The following is a 12794-nucleotide window of genomic DNA, read 5'->3' as shown; positions in this document are numbered from 1 at the left end:
GAACCCACAAACTCTCTGGGGTACATAAATGAGGTCTAAAAACTGACACTTCTGGTGCTGAACCCCAAAGAATTTCTAAAAGATGTGTAGGGCCCCCTGCATGAATTCCCCACACTCCTCTCCAGTCTCCACTACTGTATTCATAGTTTAAGCCAACAACTACCAATCCACAAGAGGGTAGCATGTCATGTGACCAAACATTGGGGCGTGTCATTTGACCAAACCTTGGATCGTGTCATATGACCAAACATTAGTGCGTGCCATGTGACCAAACATTGGAGCGTGTCATGTGACGTGTATTGCGATTGCGGTACCCGGAAGTGGTGATGATGGTGGTGTATGAGTGTGCGGTGTGTCGGAGGACGGCGTTCTATGGCCGGAGGAAACATGTCTATGAGAAGGGACACCGGGAGAGGCTGCAGGCTCTGCTCCAAGCCTTCTCCGACAAGGTAAGGGGATCGGGAGATGAGGGGGGGTCGGTGCTCTCCGTGTACCGGAGCTCAGCGCTCTACACGTCTTTCCTCAGGTGGAGGCGGCCCGGAGGATGATTGCGGTGGCCGTGGTGGAGAAGTTTAATCCCCGGGAACACGAGGAGAAGTATTGGTGTCATTGCTGTGAGGAGGAGGTGGGGAGACACATCAGTGACGGCAGTGTGACGGTGCTGTACGGAGGGATGCTGGAACACATGTGCAGGTACAGAACTGACACCTCTCAGGGCTCTGTGTGTGTGAGGGGTGTAGGCGCCTTGTTTAGTGTAAAAGTCCATTCACAGTACTGGCAGTGTTGTGCCTGTACAGAGGAGCTCAGGTCTCCTTTAGAAAAAAAAAGTCAACAGCCACAAATACTGCAGCTGCTGACTTTTAATATATGGACACTTACATGTCCGGGGATCCTGCGATGTTGGGCCCCCCAGCCGATGTTTCCCATCACCTCTCCGTTGCTGCCGCCACCATTGCTTGTAAGGGAATTCAGCAATTAAAGACTTCAGGCTTCACAGCCGCTTCCCTGCTTTGCATGCACGAAGCGCGCTCCCCTTTGTGAATGGCCCAGCAGCGGGGGGGGAGGGGGGACTTCCGGCTGAACTCATCGTGGAAAAATCCCCCAGAAGTGGGAGCGTGTACCTGTCAAAAACAGGTGCCCGCTCCACTTTTGGTTGGAGCTCTGCTTTAAGTGGCTCTAAAGCATATTAAAGTAATATTAACCACTTCAATACTGGGCACTTTCACCCCCTTCCTGCCCAGTCCGATTTTCAGATTTCAGCACTGTCGCATTTTGAATGACAATTGCGTGGTCACTGATGGGCACTGATGGGGCTGCACTGACGGGCACTGATTGATAAGGTGCCACTGATGGGCACCAATGAGGTGGCACTGATAGGTGGCACTAATGGGCGACACGGATGGGCACTGATAGGTGGCACAAATTGGCATGGGCACTGATAGGCAGCATTGTATTATATTGTACTAATGGATGCCAAACAATGCATGCCAATCAGTGATGCCCATTGTGGGTGCTGATTGGCATCCCTGGTGGTCTAGGGTGGCATACCTGGTACTGGGCATCTCTGGTGGTTTCCCTGGTGGTCCAGTGTGGGCATCCTCAGGGGGGGCTGCGCTGATAATCGATCAGCACAGACCCCCCCCCCCCCCCCTGGTCAGAGGAGCAGCCGATCGTCTCCTCTACTCACGTCTGACAGACGCGAGTGAAGAAAAGCCAATCAACGGCTCTTCCTATTTACACTGTGATCAGCTGTGATTGGACACGGCTGATCATGTGGTAAAGAGTCTCCGTCGGAGACTCTTTACCGAGATCGTAGTTGTGGGGTGCCAGACTGACACCCCGCAACAACGATCGCCACGATGCGCGCCCCCGGGGGTGCGCAGTGGCTGAAAATCTTGATCACGTCATATGACGTCTGGTCAGGATATTAAAACCACTTTGCCACCGTCATTTTGCTATATTGCTGGCAGCAAGTGGTTAAATATATCTTCCCCTCACTCATCTCCATACCCAGCCAGGGAGAGGAACTGATCACCTCCGCCACTACCAACGGCTCCGATAAGCTGCAGAGGGCACAGAAGAGCTGCCAATGAATGGGATCTCGTGGTGAATCCGCCCCAGAGACCACTTTTATCTGAAACCGGACCGCTCCCTGAAGAAGAGGATACTGGGGTTATGGTAGTTGGCTGCTGCCATAACAACGATATCCCTCTTCAAAGTGAGCCGGTCTGGAAATGGTTAAAAAGACACAGGACCATTTACTAAAATTGGAAGAGAAGCGGTTTAACCTTTATCTGTGTTCTTTACTGTCAGAGCAGTAAAGATGTGGCATTCTCTTCCACAAATAGTGGTATCAGCATGGAGCATCGATAGTTTCAAAAATATATTATGCACACGACCGGTCTACCCGACGGACTTTCGGCAGAGTTCCGACGGACTTTCCGAATGAACGGACTTGGCCACACACAATCACACCAAAGTCCTCCGGATTCGAATGACGTATGACCGGACTAGAATAAGGAAGTTTATAGCCAATAGCTGCCCTAGCTTTGGCTTTTGTCCATCAGACTAGCATACACACGAGCGGATTTCTCGATGGAAACTGGGTCTGGCGGAGTTTCGGCGAAAAAATTTAAAACGTGTTCTATTTCTAAAGTCCGTCAGATTTTTGGACAGCAAAGATCTGATGAAGCCCACACACGATCGAATTGTCTGACGGTATCGTTCTGTCGGACCTTTGCTGTCAAAGTCCAGTCATGTGTATGTAGCATTAGATGGGCATCTTAACCATGACAACATACAGGGATGTATGATTTATTATTGATATAAACTTTTTTTTTTATATTAGAAATAAAAAACCCAGTGGTGATCAACTACCACCAAAAGAAAGCACTATTTGTATAAAAAAATATATACATTTTGTTTAAGTACAGCGTGCAATTACCAGGTAAACAGATAGTAAACTCTGCCCCTCAAGTGCTCCTTCTCAATGCAGCCAGTATAATAAAGCATTCTGCCTAATTAGTGATCTCTTCGGATGTTTTTTACTGTTATGTTGTGTGTTTTTTTTTTACTTTCTTCCTTCATGTCTCAAGCCAGTGCCATCTTGCATATGGTCTTCCAAGGCAGCAGCGGTGTCTGGTTCTGCCCTTTCTGTTTCCCCCGCCATAATCTCGCACATGCCCAGTAAGGTTTTAGCCAAGCCTCGTTTTTTCATTCTGGATTACTGTGGCAACCCTGTCAGGTGACCTCTTCCCACCTGTCCTGTGCTATGCACAGATGATTACACCCCCTGTGATGTTTCAAGTCACATGGGAGTGTAAACGGGGAAACTCTGGGTCTGTACTCTCACAGGGTTGTAGAGAGGACATGATGGCACCATAGCATGTTACTAAAAGGACTAATGGCATGATAAGTGTGCTGTAAACGGGACATTCTGCTCATGCGCCGGTGACGTCGTATAACTGAACAGCAACAGTTTGCAGGAAAAGTAAGCAAATTTGACTAGATCTAGAGACGGCAATTGATAGCATATGTGCTGATTATTTAAATGGGGAAAATTGTATTGGGTGACTTTACTTCCACTTCAAAGTAGCGCAGTGTTGAATAGCAAAAAATTACCTGGTCATTAAGGAGGTAAAATCTACTGGAGCTCAAGTGGTTAATGCAGGGAATGCACCTTCTGTTTTGGAATGAAAACCTTTTTTTTCCTACCCACCTCCATACCGAAACACTTGCTTGACTTCTCTCACAGATCCAGCCCTTTCTCCAACTCCAGCAACACCTTTCTCACTTCCAATTCTCCCAGGAGACATTGAGGTGCTGTTAAAAATGATTAACAAAAAAAGGGGATCGGCGCCAACACGTGAATATAAATAATTAATCGTGAACCAGTGCTGCTTCTAGAAGTGATACTAATAATACAATATATGAAAAAAAATATTTATATTTTTCTATATATTGTCCTGCTGCTTTTAGTCAAATTCCTGTGAGGAGGGAGGGGAGTGCCTTACAGGAGCTGTATGTGTCTTTGGACACACACAGCCGGTATCGGGGACACCCACGGCACATGGCCTGCTAATGTGGCACTTGTAGTGATATGACTGAACAATAGTGACTTCATCTTGTTCTGGCTATAGAGCAATATGCTTTTAATTTAGTTTTGAGAACTTATTCTGAAGTTTTATACTTCACTTTTAGTGTCTAGCTATATGTCACAAGAGCATGCATAAACTTGCTTGCATAAGAATTTTGTGAGCATTTTATAATGTATAAATAAGATGTGGTATCTCCCGCTTTCCTCTTTTTGGGGTGCACAGACTCGGGACAGGAAACCAAGTATTAACCACTTGCAGACCGGACAATTTTGCTGGTCAAAGACCAGACCACTTTTTGCGATTTGGCACTGCGTCGCTTTAACTGACAATTGCGCGGTCGTGCGACGTGGTTCCCAAACAAAATTGACGTCCTTTTTTTCCCACAAATAGAGCTTTCTTTTGGTGGTATTTGATCACCTCTGCGATTTTTATTTTTTGCGCTATAAACAAAAATAGAGCGACAATTTTGAAAAAAAACGCATTATTTTTTACCTTTTGTTATAATAAATATCCCCCAAAAATATATAAAAAAAACATTTTTTTCCCTCAGTTTAGGCCGATACGTATTCTTCTACATATTTATGGTAAAAAAAAATCGCAATAAGCAATTATTGATTGGTTTGCGCAAAAGTTATAGCGTTTACAAAATAGGGATAGTTTTATAGCATTTTTATTAATAATTTTTTATTGTTTTTTTTTTTTACTAGTAATGGCGGCGATCTGCGATTTTTATTGTGACTGCGACATTGTGGGGGACCCATCGGACATTTTTGACACATTTTTGGGACCATTGTCATTTATACAGTAATCACTGCTATATAAATGCAGTGATTCCTGTGTAAATGACACTGGCAGTGAAAGGGTTAACCAGTGGGTGGCAGTGTAGGGGTTAAGTGTTCCTAGGGGTGTGTTACTAACTGTGGGGGGGTTGGGCTTTCATTTAGTGTACACTGATCTCTGCTCCAATCACATGGAGCAGAGATCAGCGTCACTAGTTGCTAGGCAGAATGGAGAAATGTTGTTTTATACAGCATTTCCTCCATTCGGCTGCTCCGTGAGACGATTGCGGGGATGCCCGCGGCGATCGAGTCCGCGGGTCCCGCGACCGGAATCACGGGGGTCCCGACCAGCGCGGGAGCACGCCGCCGGCGGCGCGCTCCCGATGGCAGGGCGCCATCGAATATTGGACGTACCTGTACGCCAGGGCTTGACAAATTTGCTTGGAATCCTAGGAGCCAGCTTAAAAAGTTAGGAGCCAGGTCGGTAACAGCGATCCGGACCTGTCCCTGGCCTGACATGGAGACGAGTGAGGGGAAGATAGCGCCGCAGCCCCAACCCCCCCCCCCCCTTTTTTTTTCCTTAATTAAAATTTTTTTTTTTTTTTTACTTTTTACAAATTTTTTTATATATATATATATATATAAAATTAAATAAATTAATAATATAATGAGAAGCCATTTACCAGCCACCACACTCACCGTTGGGCAAAAGGCGCCAGATGACGCCCGCAATCACTTCCTTCTCTTCACTTTGGGAAGGAAATGGGCGGGCAGTGAAAAACAGGCAGGGGAGCTTCACTCCATTAGGAATTAGCATTATTGGAATAGGGTGTAATTTATACATCCACCACAAGATGGCGCCAGACTACCGAAAGATTTTAGAAGGCCGCAAAGCCGCGGCCTCAATTACTGGCCGGCGCGGCCTGATGCAATTGCGCAGCGGAGTTCGGGGTCCAAATGGAGACGGGATACCCCAGCAGCGTTGCCCCAGTCGCCAGGACACGAATTCTAGGCGCAAATGCGACCAGGCGCCTGGGGTTTGTCGAGCCCTGCTGTACGCCAATATGCCTGCCCGTGCCATTCTGTCGACGTACATCGTCGTGCGCTGGTCGGGAAGTGGTTAATCATCACCAGATGGTATTATTATCCTGGTAACCTTGTGACAGCTATGTCTCAAAGGTTATTTACATTATAGGCGTGTATAACATCATGGTAATAAACTGTTTTATTATTAATGATATTAATATATCCTCCCACTAACACACCCCTTTTCCCCATTACCAGTATGATGACCAGTATTCTCCATGATTCTCACGCTAAATTTCTTAAGGTGTGGTCCCCGTGGTAGTCCTGTGCTCTTCTAACTCTGCATCGGTCCATCTGGGGCCTTCCCACCTGATGTCGTCTATTCCCCAGCCTGGGGATCTCTTTCCTCCCCCCCCCCTTTTTTATTTTATTTATTTTTAGGACTAGTGTACCCATCCCCTGGAGTGTTGTCCCTTGGCCTCGATCGGGAGGACATTCTAGTTTGCTATAATACTCCTTTGAGCACATTCTGTTTGTAGTGCTCTACTATGGCTCTTGATCATGCTTACTGTTTGTATCCTCAGCGTGGGATTTCTGTGGATGTCCCTGTTTATTTGCCTTAATAAAAATATTGTACCAGATATATATATATATATATATATATATATATATATATATATATATATATATATATATATATATATATATATATATATATATATATATATATATATATATATATATATATATATATATATATATATTTTTTTTTTTTTTTTTTTCATGTTTCACAGTCCAGAACACAAGAAAGCAGTAAACAAATTTTGGTGGACACACCAGGCTGATGTGAAACTAAAGGCACGTTTTTTTCTTTCCACAGAAGAGTTTGACAGGTAAGTTATTGCAAGTTCTACTTTAATCTATTTTTTGGAGCTACTTGTTAAGAAGACAGTTGCCAAATCCAGAAGTATTTAGGTTTTTGTGTATTCACTCAAACCCTAACCTAATTGATTTCCTCCTCTGCTATTTATACTTGTTGTTGTGTGTGTGTGTGTTTTTTTTTTTTTTTCATTCCTGTATAATAAGCAAGCATGCGGTTGGGAAGCAATGAATGAAAAAAAAATAACACACCAGGGGTTATAGTACCGATTCTATTATAGTGTTTTATTCTCACAGAAGCAGACAATGAAAACCAAATGAAAAAATGTTTATTTACCGTATATACTCGAGTATAGGCCGACCTGAATATAAGCCGAGGCCCCCAATTTACCACAAAAAAACTGGGAAACTTATTGACTCGTGTATAAGCCGAGGGTGAGACATGCCTGTCCATCCCTGTGTGTCCGTCCATCCCTGTGTCCCGAGCCTGCGTCCCGAGCCTGTGTGCTTCTGCCATGCCAGGATCGCCGCTCTTCTCGTCTGACAGACGGCGTCGGCGCCTCAGCGGCCATTCCACTGTTCAAAAGCCACGCCTCCGTCTGTGATAGGCAGAACACTCAATTTCCCAGCAGTCTGTGTTCCGCCTATCACGGACATCCTCTCATCCTCGTCCGTAGTATGAGGATGAGCGGATGTCCGTGATAGGCGGACCACTCACTGCTGGGAAATTGAGTGTTCCGCCTATCACAGACAGGGAGGCGCGGCTTTTTGAATAGTAGAACGGCCGCCGTCTGTCTGCTCGACACGCTGATCGGGCAGGCAGACGGCGATGACTCGAGTATAAGCCGAGGGGGGCACTTTCAGCCTCAAAAAAGAGGCTGAAAATCTCGGCTTATACTCGAGTATATACGGTACCATTCCCAGTTTTTTGAAGGCTGTCTGGTATCTTGCTACCTGAATACTTTGAAGTAAAAGTTCACCCTTTTTTAACATAATAAATGCACATGATTTTTCAGGTAAAAAAGTGCAAATATATATATTTACACTGCAGCTTGCAAAGCATTGTAACTGCATCAGCAGATAGTAGGTGCAATGTCATGCTCCTATATAAACTCTGTATAGTGTCTGCCGGTACCTCCCGTAACTACAATAGCGCTCATCAATGCCGTGGCAGTTCATTGAGAACTACAAGCTGTCTACTGTGGCAGAAGATGGTAATGGTTCCTTCATTCACAGATCAATAAATTAATTCACAGTGTGAATGAATGACTCGGTTATGTGGGCTAACTAAGTTATTATTATACAGGATTTATGGCCGTGCGCATTTTAAATTGTGACTGGGTACGGGGAGAGAATCCCCCACTTGCTGTCACATTGGGGGAGGGGTTTTGCAAATTGATGGAGCACAGAAATATGTTACACCCTACATATATGGATGTAACATGTTACAAAGGGTAACCTTATCCTTTAAAAATATTTTTATCAGTGAATACAAGGCTTTTTTTTTAATTTGCAGAGTTATGCCGCGTACACACGATCAAACAAGCGGGTGGAAAAGTCCGGCAAACTGAAGTCCGCCAAACAATCCCCCCGTGTGTAGCCTCCGGCATACTTTTTTGACCCGAATGTACGGCGTACTTAGAAAGTAGTTTTACACTCCAATCTTCCCGCCGGACTCGCATTCCGGCGGACAATCCGGCCGTGTGTATGCCAGTCCGCCGTACTTTTGAAATGAGCGGACTTTTCCCGCCCGGAGAAAAGTCTGCTCATTTCGAGCGGGTCTTCAGGTAGGCGGGGCTTAAGGGGAAAAAAAATCGGCGTGGGGGTCCCCCCAGGTCCACATCAGACCCTTGTCCGAGCACGCTACCCGGGCGGCCAGGAAAGGGGGGGGACGAGCGAGCGGCCCCCCTCCTGAGCCGTACCAGGCCTCGTGCCCTCAACATGGGGGGTGCCTTGGGGAAGGGGGGGCCGCGCGGCCCCCCCACCCCAAAGCACCTTGTCCCCATGTTGATGAGGACAAGGGCCTCTTCCCGACAACCCTGGCCGTTGGTTGTCGGGGTCTGCGGGCGGGGGGCATATCGGAATCAGGGAGCCCCCTTTAATAAGGGGGCCCCGGATACCGGCCCCCCACCCTGTGTGAATGAGTATGGGGTACAATGTACCCCTACCCATTCACCTGTAAAATAAAGTACAAAAAAAAAACACAACACACAAGATAAAATAGTTTATTGCACAGCTCCGGGGGTCTTCCGTCTTCGGGGTCTTCTCACCGGACTCCTCCGCTATCTTCTTGTAGCTCTTTTGCTAGCGGAGGAGCCCGGCTTTCTTCCTCGCCGCCGGCCTCTTCTTCCGACTTCGGGGGTCTTGTCCCCCTCTTCAGTTCTTCTGCCGGGCCACCGCGCCTTCTTCTAGCTCTTTTACAGGCGGTGGCCCGGTCTTCTGTCGCCTCCGCCGCCGCCGCCTTCCGTTCTTCTCTTCTTCTTCAGATGTTGCCTCGCCGAGTCCTCCGCTCACAATGACGGGGACCGGGCACGCGGCGACTTATATAGGGACAAGGGGCGGGGTCTTCGGTTGATGTCACATGGGTTGATGTCCCATGGTGACCCCGCCCCTTACGATGTCACTTGTAGTGCAAATTGATTTGCCTTTAGTAAATAACCCCCACTGTGTCATACTCTAATCGGCTAATAAGCACAACGTCTGTAAAGGTTTTCTGAGCCTTAAAATGGTCTCTGTCTGGTTTAGTAGGTTATGCAAATATGGGGAAGACTGCTGACTTGACAGTTGTTCACAAGGAGGGTAAGCCACAAAAGGTCATTGCTAGAGAAGCTGGCTGTTCAGAGTGCTTTATCCAAGCATATTATTGGAAAGTTGAGTGGAAGGAAAAAGCGTTGTAGAAAAAAGGTGCACAAGCAACAGGGATAACCGCAGCCTTGAGAAGATTGTGAAGCAAAGGCCATTCAAGAATTTGGGGGAAGATTCACAAGGATTGGCCACGTGTGCAGGAAATGGGCTACAACTGTTGTATTCCTGGTGTCAAGCCACTCCTCAACCAGAGATGTCAGAAGCATCTTGCCTGGGCTAAGGAGAAAAAGGACCGGACTGTTGCTTAGTGGACCAACGTCCTCTTTTTCGGTTGAAAGTAAATTTTGCATTTAATTTTACAATCAAGGCCCCAGGTTCAGGAGGATGGGTGGAGAGGCACCGAATTCAAGTTTTATGAGGTCCAGTGTGAAGTTTCCACAGTCAGTAATTTGGGAAGCCATGTCATCTGCTAGTGTTGGTCCACTGTGTTTTATCAAGTCCAAAGTCAGTGCAGCCCTCTAGCAGGAAATTCTAGAGTACTTAATGCTTCCCTCTGCTGACCAGCTTAATGGAGATGCTGATTTCATTTTCCAGCAGGACTTGGCATCTGCCAAAAGTACCAATACCTGGTTTAACAATCATGGTATCGCCGTGCTTGATTGGCCAGCAAACTCGCCTGACATAAACCCATAGAGAATATGTGGGTTATTGTCAAGAGGAAGATGAGAGACCCCAAATTCAACAATGCAGACAAGCTAAAGGCCGCTATCAAAGCAATCTGGGCTTCCAAACCACCTCACCCGTGCCACAGGCTGATCAACCATACCACGCCGCATTGATGCAGTAATTTATGCAAAAGGAGACCCGACCAAATATTGAGTGCCCACTATACTGTACATGGACATTCTTTTCAGTAAGCCAACATTTCTGTATTAAAAATCCTTCTTTTTTTTATTTTATTTTTTTATTGGTCTTTTATTTTGGTCTATTTTTTTTTCTAATATTATTCCAACTCTCTGAGATACTGAATTTTGGGTTTTCACTAGCTGTAACCCATAATCCTCAAAATGAAAAGAAAAAAATGCTTGAAACCGCTCTGTGTGTAATGAATCTATATAATATATGCGTTTCACTTTTTGAATTTAATTACTGAACTAAATTTACATTTTTTATGATATTCAAATTGTTTGAGGTGTGTGTGTGTCTGTCTTTATCTCTGTCATCTCTATCGTACACAGGGTATTTTAACTGGGAGTCAGACATGAAGGGTGGATGGAGGGAATATAAATCTTTTATATTAAAGTAGGCTAAGACTTTTTTTTTGCATGGATATAATGATTTTAAATATAATGCACAATACTGATAAACATTTACTTTAAATGTAATTGTAATGCCTTATATTACCTACAGTCTATCAGCCTCCAGCTTCTCTGGGTACGGATGCTGATCTTCCCTGCACAGTGCCCTTAAAGTGATTTGATTGTAAACTTTTTCTAAACAACAAACTTGTCATACTTATGTGCTCTGTGTATAGGTTTTGCACAGAGCAGCCCGACTCTCCTCTTCTGGGGCCCTCACTGGCACTTCTGGCTCCTCCTGCCTTTAATGTGCCCCTAAAACAAGGTTAAAAAAAAAAAAAAAACGTTTGCCTTTTTAAAATCATGTGCTTCCTTCTCTTGCCCAGGACTATATGTCCGATGAGGCATTGCTCCTCACACATTCACAGTTCTCAGGTACTGACACATATGGATGGCATACTGAGCTGTATGTGTGCTGCACTGTATTTTCTGATATGTAAACAAATAATGCTTTCTGTATGCAGGCCAACTAATCAATTATGAAAATAGTTGACAACTATTTTCATAATCAATTATGTCGATTAGTTGCTTGCGTCCTACAGAATACATTGTTATTAAAACCCAACCGCATCTACCACCAAATACCCTTCCATAAACTTCCATGGTTGCATTAGTTTAACATGCATGGTTACAGCTGGGGACAGGGACCACCCTAAATTGGGGTGGGGTGGGTTATGCTGAGCTATTAAGGGAAATTGAAACTGAAAAGTTTACCGAGGTCAGTGAAGGTTTGTTTAAAAGCTTAATTGTTGGGAGTATGGAAATATTTGTATGTACATAACCTGCCAACTGTTCTGGTACATTTTTTTATTTTTTTCTTCTTTTTTATGTCCCTTGCAGTGATGCAAGGGACATTTTAGCTTTTATTAGCTTTACCTTAGCTTTTCATTGCTGTCTGTATTCCCATTGAAGATTACCTCTCACTTATCAGTTCTCAATATATTTATTGTATGTGTTCATAAATATGTTCCATTGCATGCCTCCCCTAACGTTCCAACATTCTTTTCAAGTACTAAATTTTGCTAATAAAGTCACTTGAACGCTATTTGTGTGCCTCTAGGTTCAAATCTTCAGTAACTAAAGCTTTAGAAGGCTATGAGGAATCGGAAGACGTGCTTATTAAACAGGTTGGCATATTTATTGTTGTTATTGTATTGTGTATAGTCTCTTGGTGACCTGAGGTTTTTTTTTTCTTTCTTTTTGCTTCCTATTCACAGATGGCTGATCAGATTCAGAGAGTAGAGGAGAGCAGACGTGAGATATTACAGAATACCCTAGAGGTTTGTTGGAAAAGAACTACAGAACAGTATCCACCACAAACCAAAATGGTTACACAACATTGTTTCGGTGTACCAGATGTAAAAGTTAAATTCATAAAGTGAAGTTTCTTTTTGCTTATATTCTTGAAAATTGATACAATAACTAATGTGCTTCCCAGTCAACAGCTGCCAGTCTCAAAGCTGTATTAAACCCAAAAACAAAGTAATATATTGCAGCTTACCAAGCCTTAGATGTGGCGGCTGCAGTTATTTTATTTTTTAAGCTTTTTTTTCCCTTTTATTTTGCCCGGTGATCTGGCCAGTAATACACTTTCCTGTCTTAATATATCTGCAAGGTAGATAACGTATTAACCCTTTCGCTGCCAGGTTCCTACTTCATTTTGGACCTGACCGCAAGGAGTTTTTACACACATAGCCAGTGGGATTGTGTGTAAATCTGACACCTCATGCCTGTCAGATGGAAGCATTCGCTGTGCTGCAGACAGACCATTGCATCCACATCCACACCCCCCCATTTTTATTTTTTATTTTTTTATTTTATTAAAGCCTCCCCCACTATCGCATATATGC

At 44.6% G+C, this 12794-nt stretch overlaps 1 protein-coding gene across 1 annotated transcript in view; it reads left to right on the top strand.

The window, feature by feature from the left end:
- The first annotated feature begins 277 nt into the window (after window positions 1-277).
- The window catches only part of CENATAC (centrosomal AT-AC splicing factor), a 40405-nt gene continuing 27888 nt past the window's right edge, over window positions 278-12794 (top strand). The window contains exons 1-5 of the mRNA XM_077456902.1: window positions 278-449; window positions 527-693; window positions 6697-6795; window positions 12005-12071; window positions 12162-12224. Coding sequence (XP_077313028.1) covers window positions 327-449; window positions 527-693; window positions 6697-6795; window positions 12005-12071; window positions 12162-12224 — 519 coding nt within the window. The 5' untranslated portion in view covers window positions 278-326. The remainder of the gene's footprint in view (window positions 450-526; window positions 694-6696; window positions 6796-12004; window positions 12072-12161; window positions 12225-12794) is intronic.

Source organism: Lithobates pipiens, unplaced genomic scaffold (assembly GCF_037356315.1).
Source record: "Lithobates pipiens isolate NorthernLeopardFrog02 unplaced genomic scaffold, aLitPip1_a1.2 Scaffold_27, whole genome shotgun sequence".
Classification (NCBI taxonomy): Eukaryota; Metazoa; Chordata; class Amphibia; order Anura; family Ranidae; genus Lithobates; species Lithobates pipiens.
The sequence above is the reverse complement of the archived record's forward strand: the minus strand, read 5'-3'. Positions and strand labels throughout refer to the sequence as shown.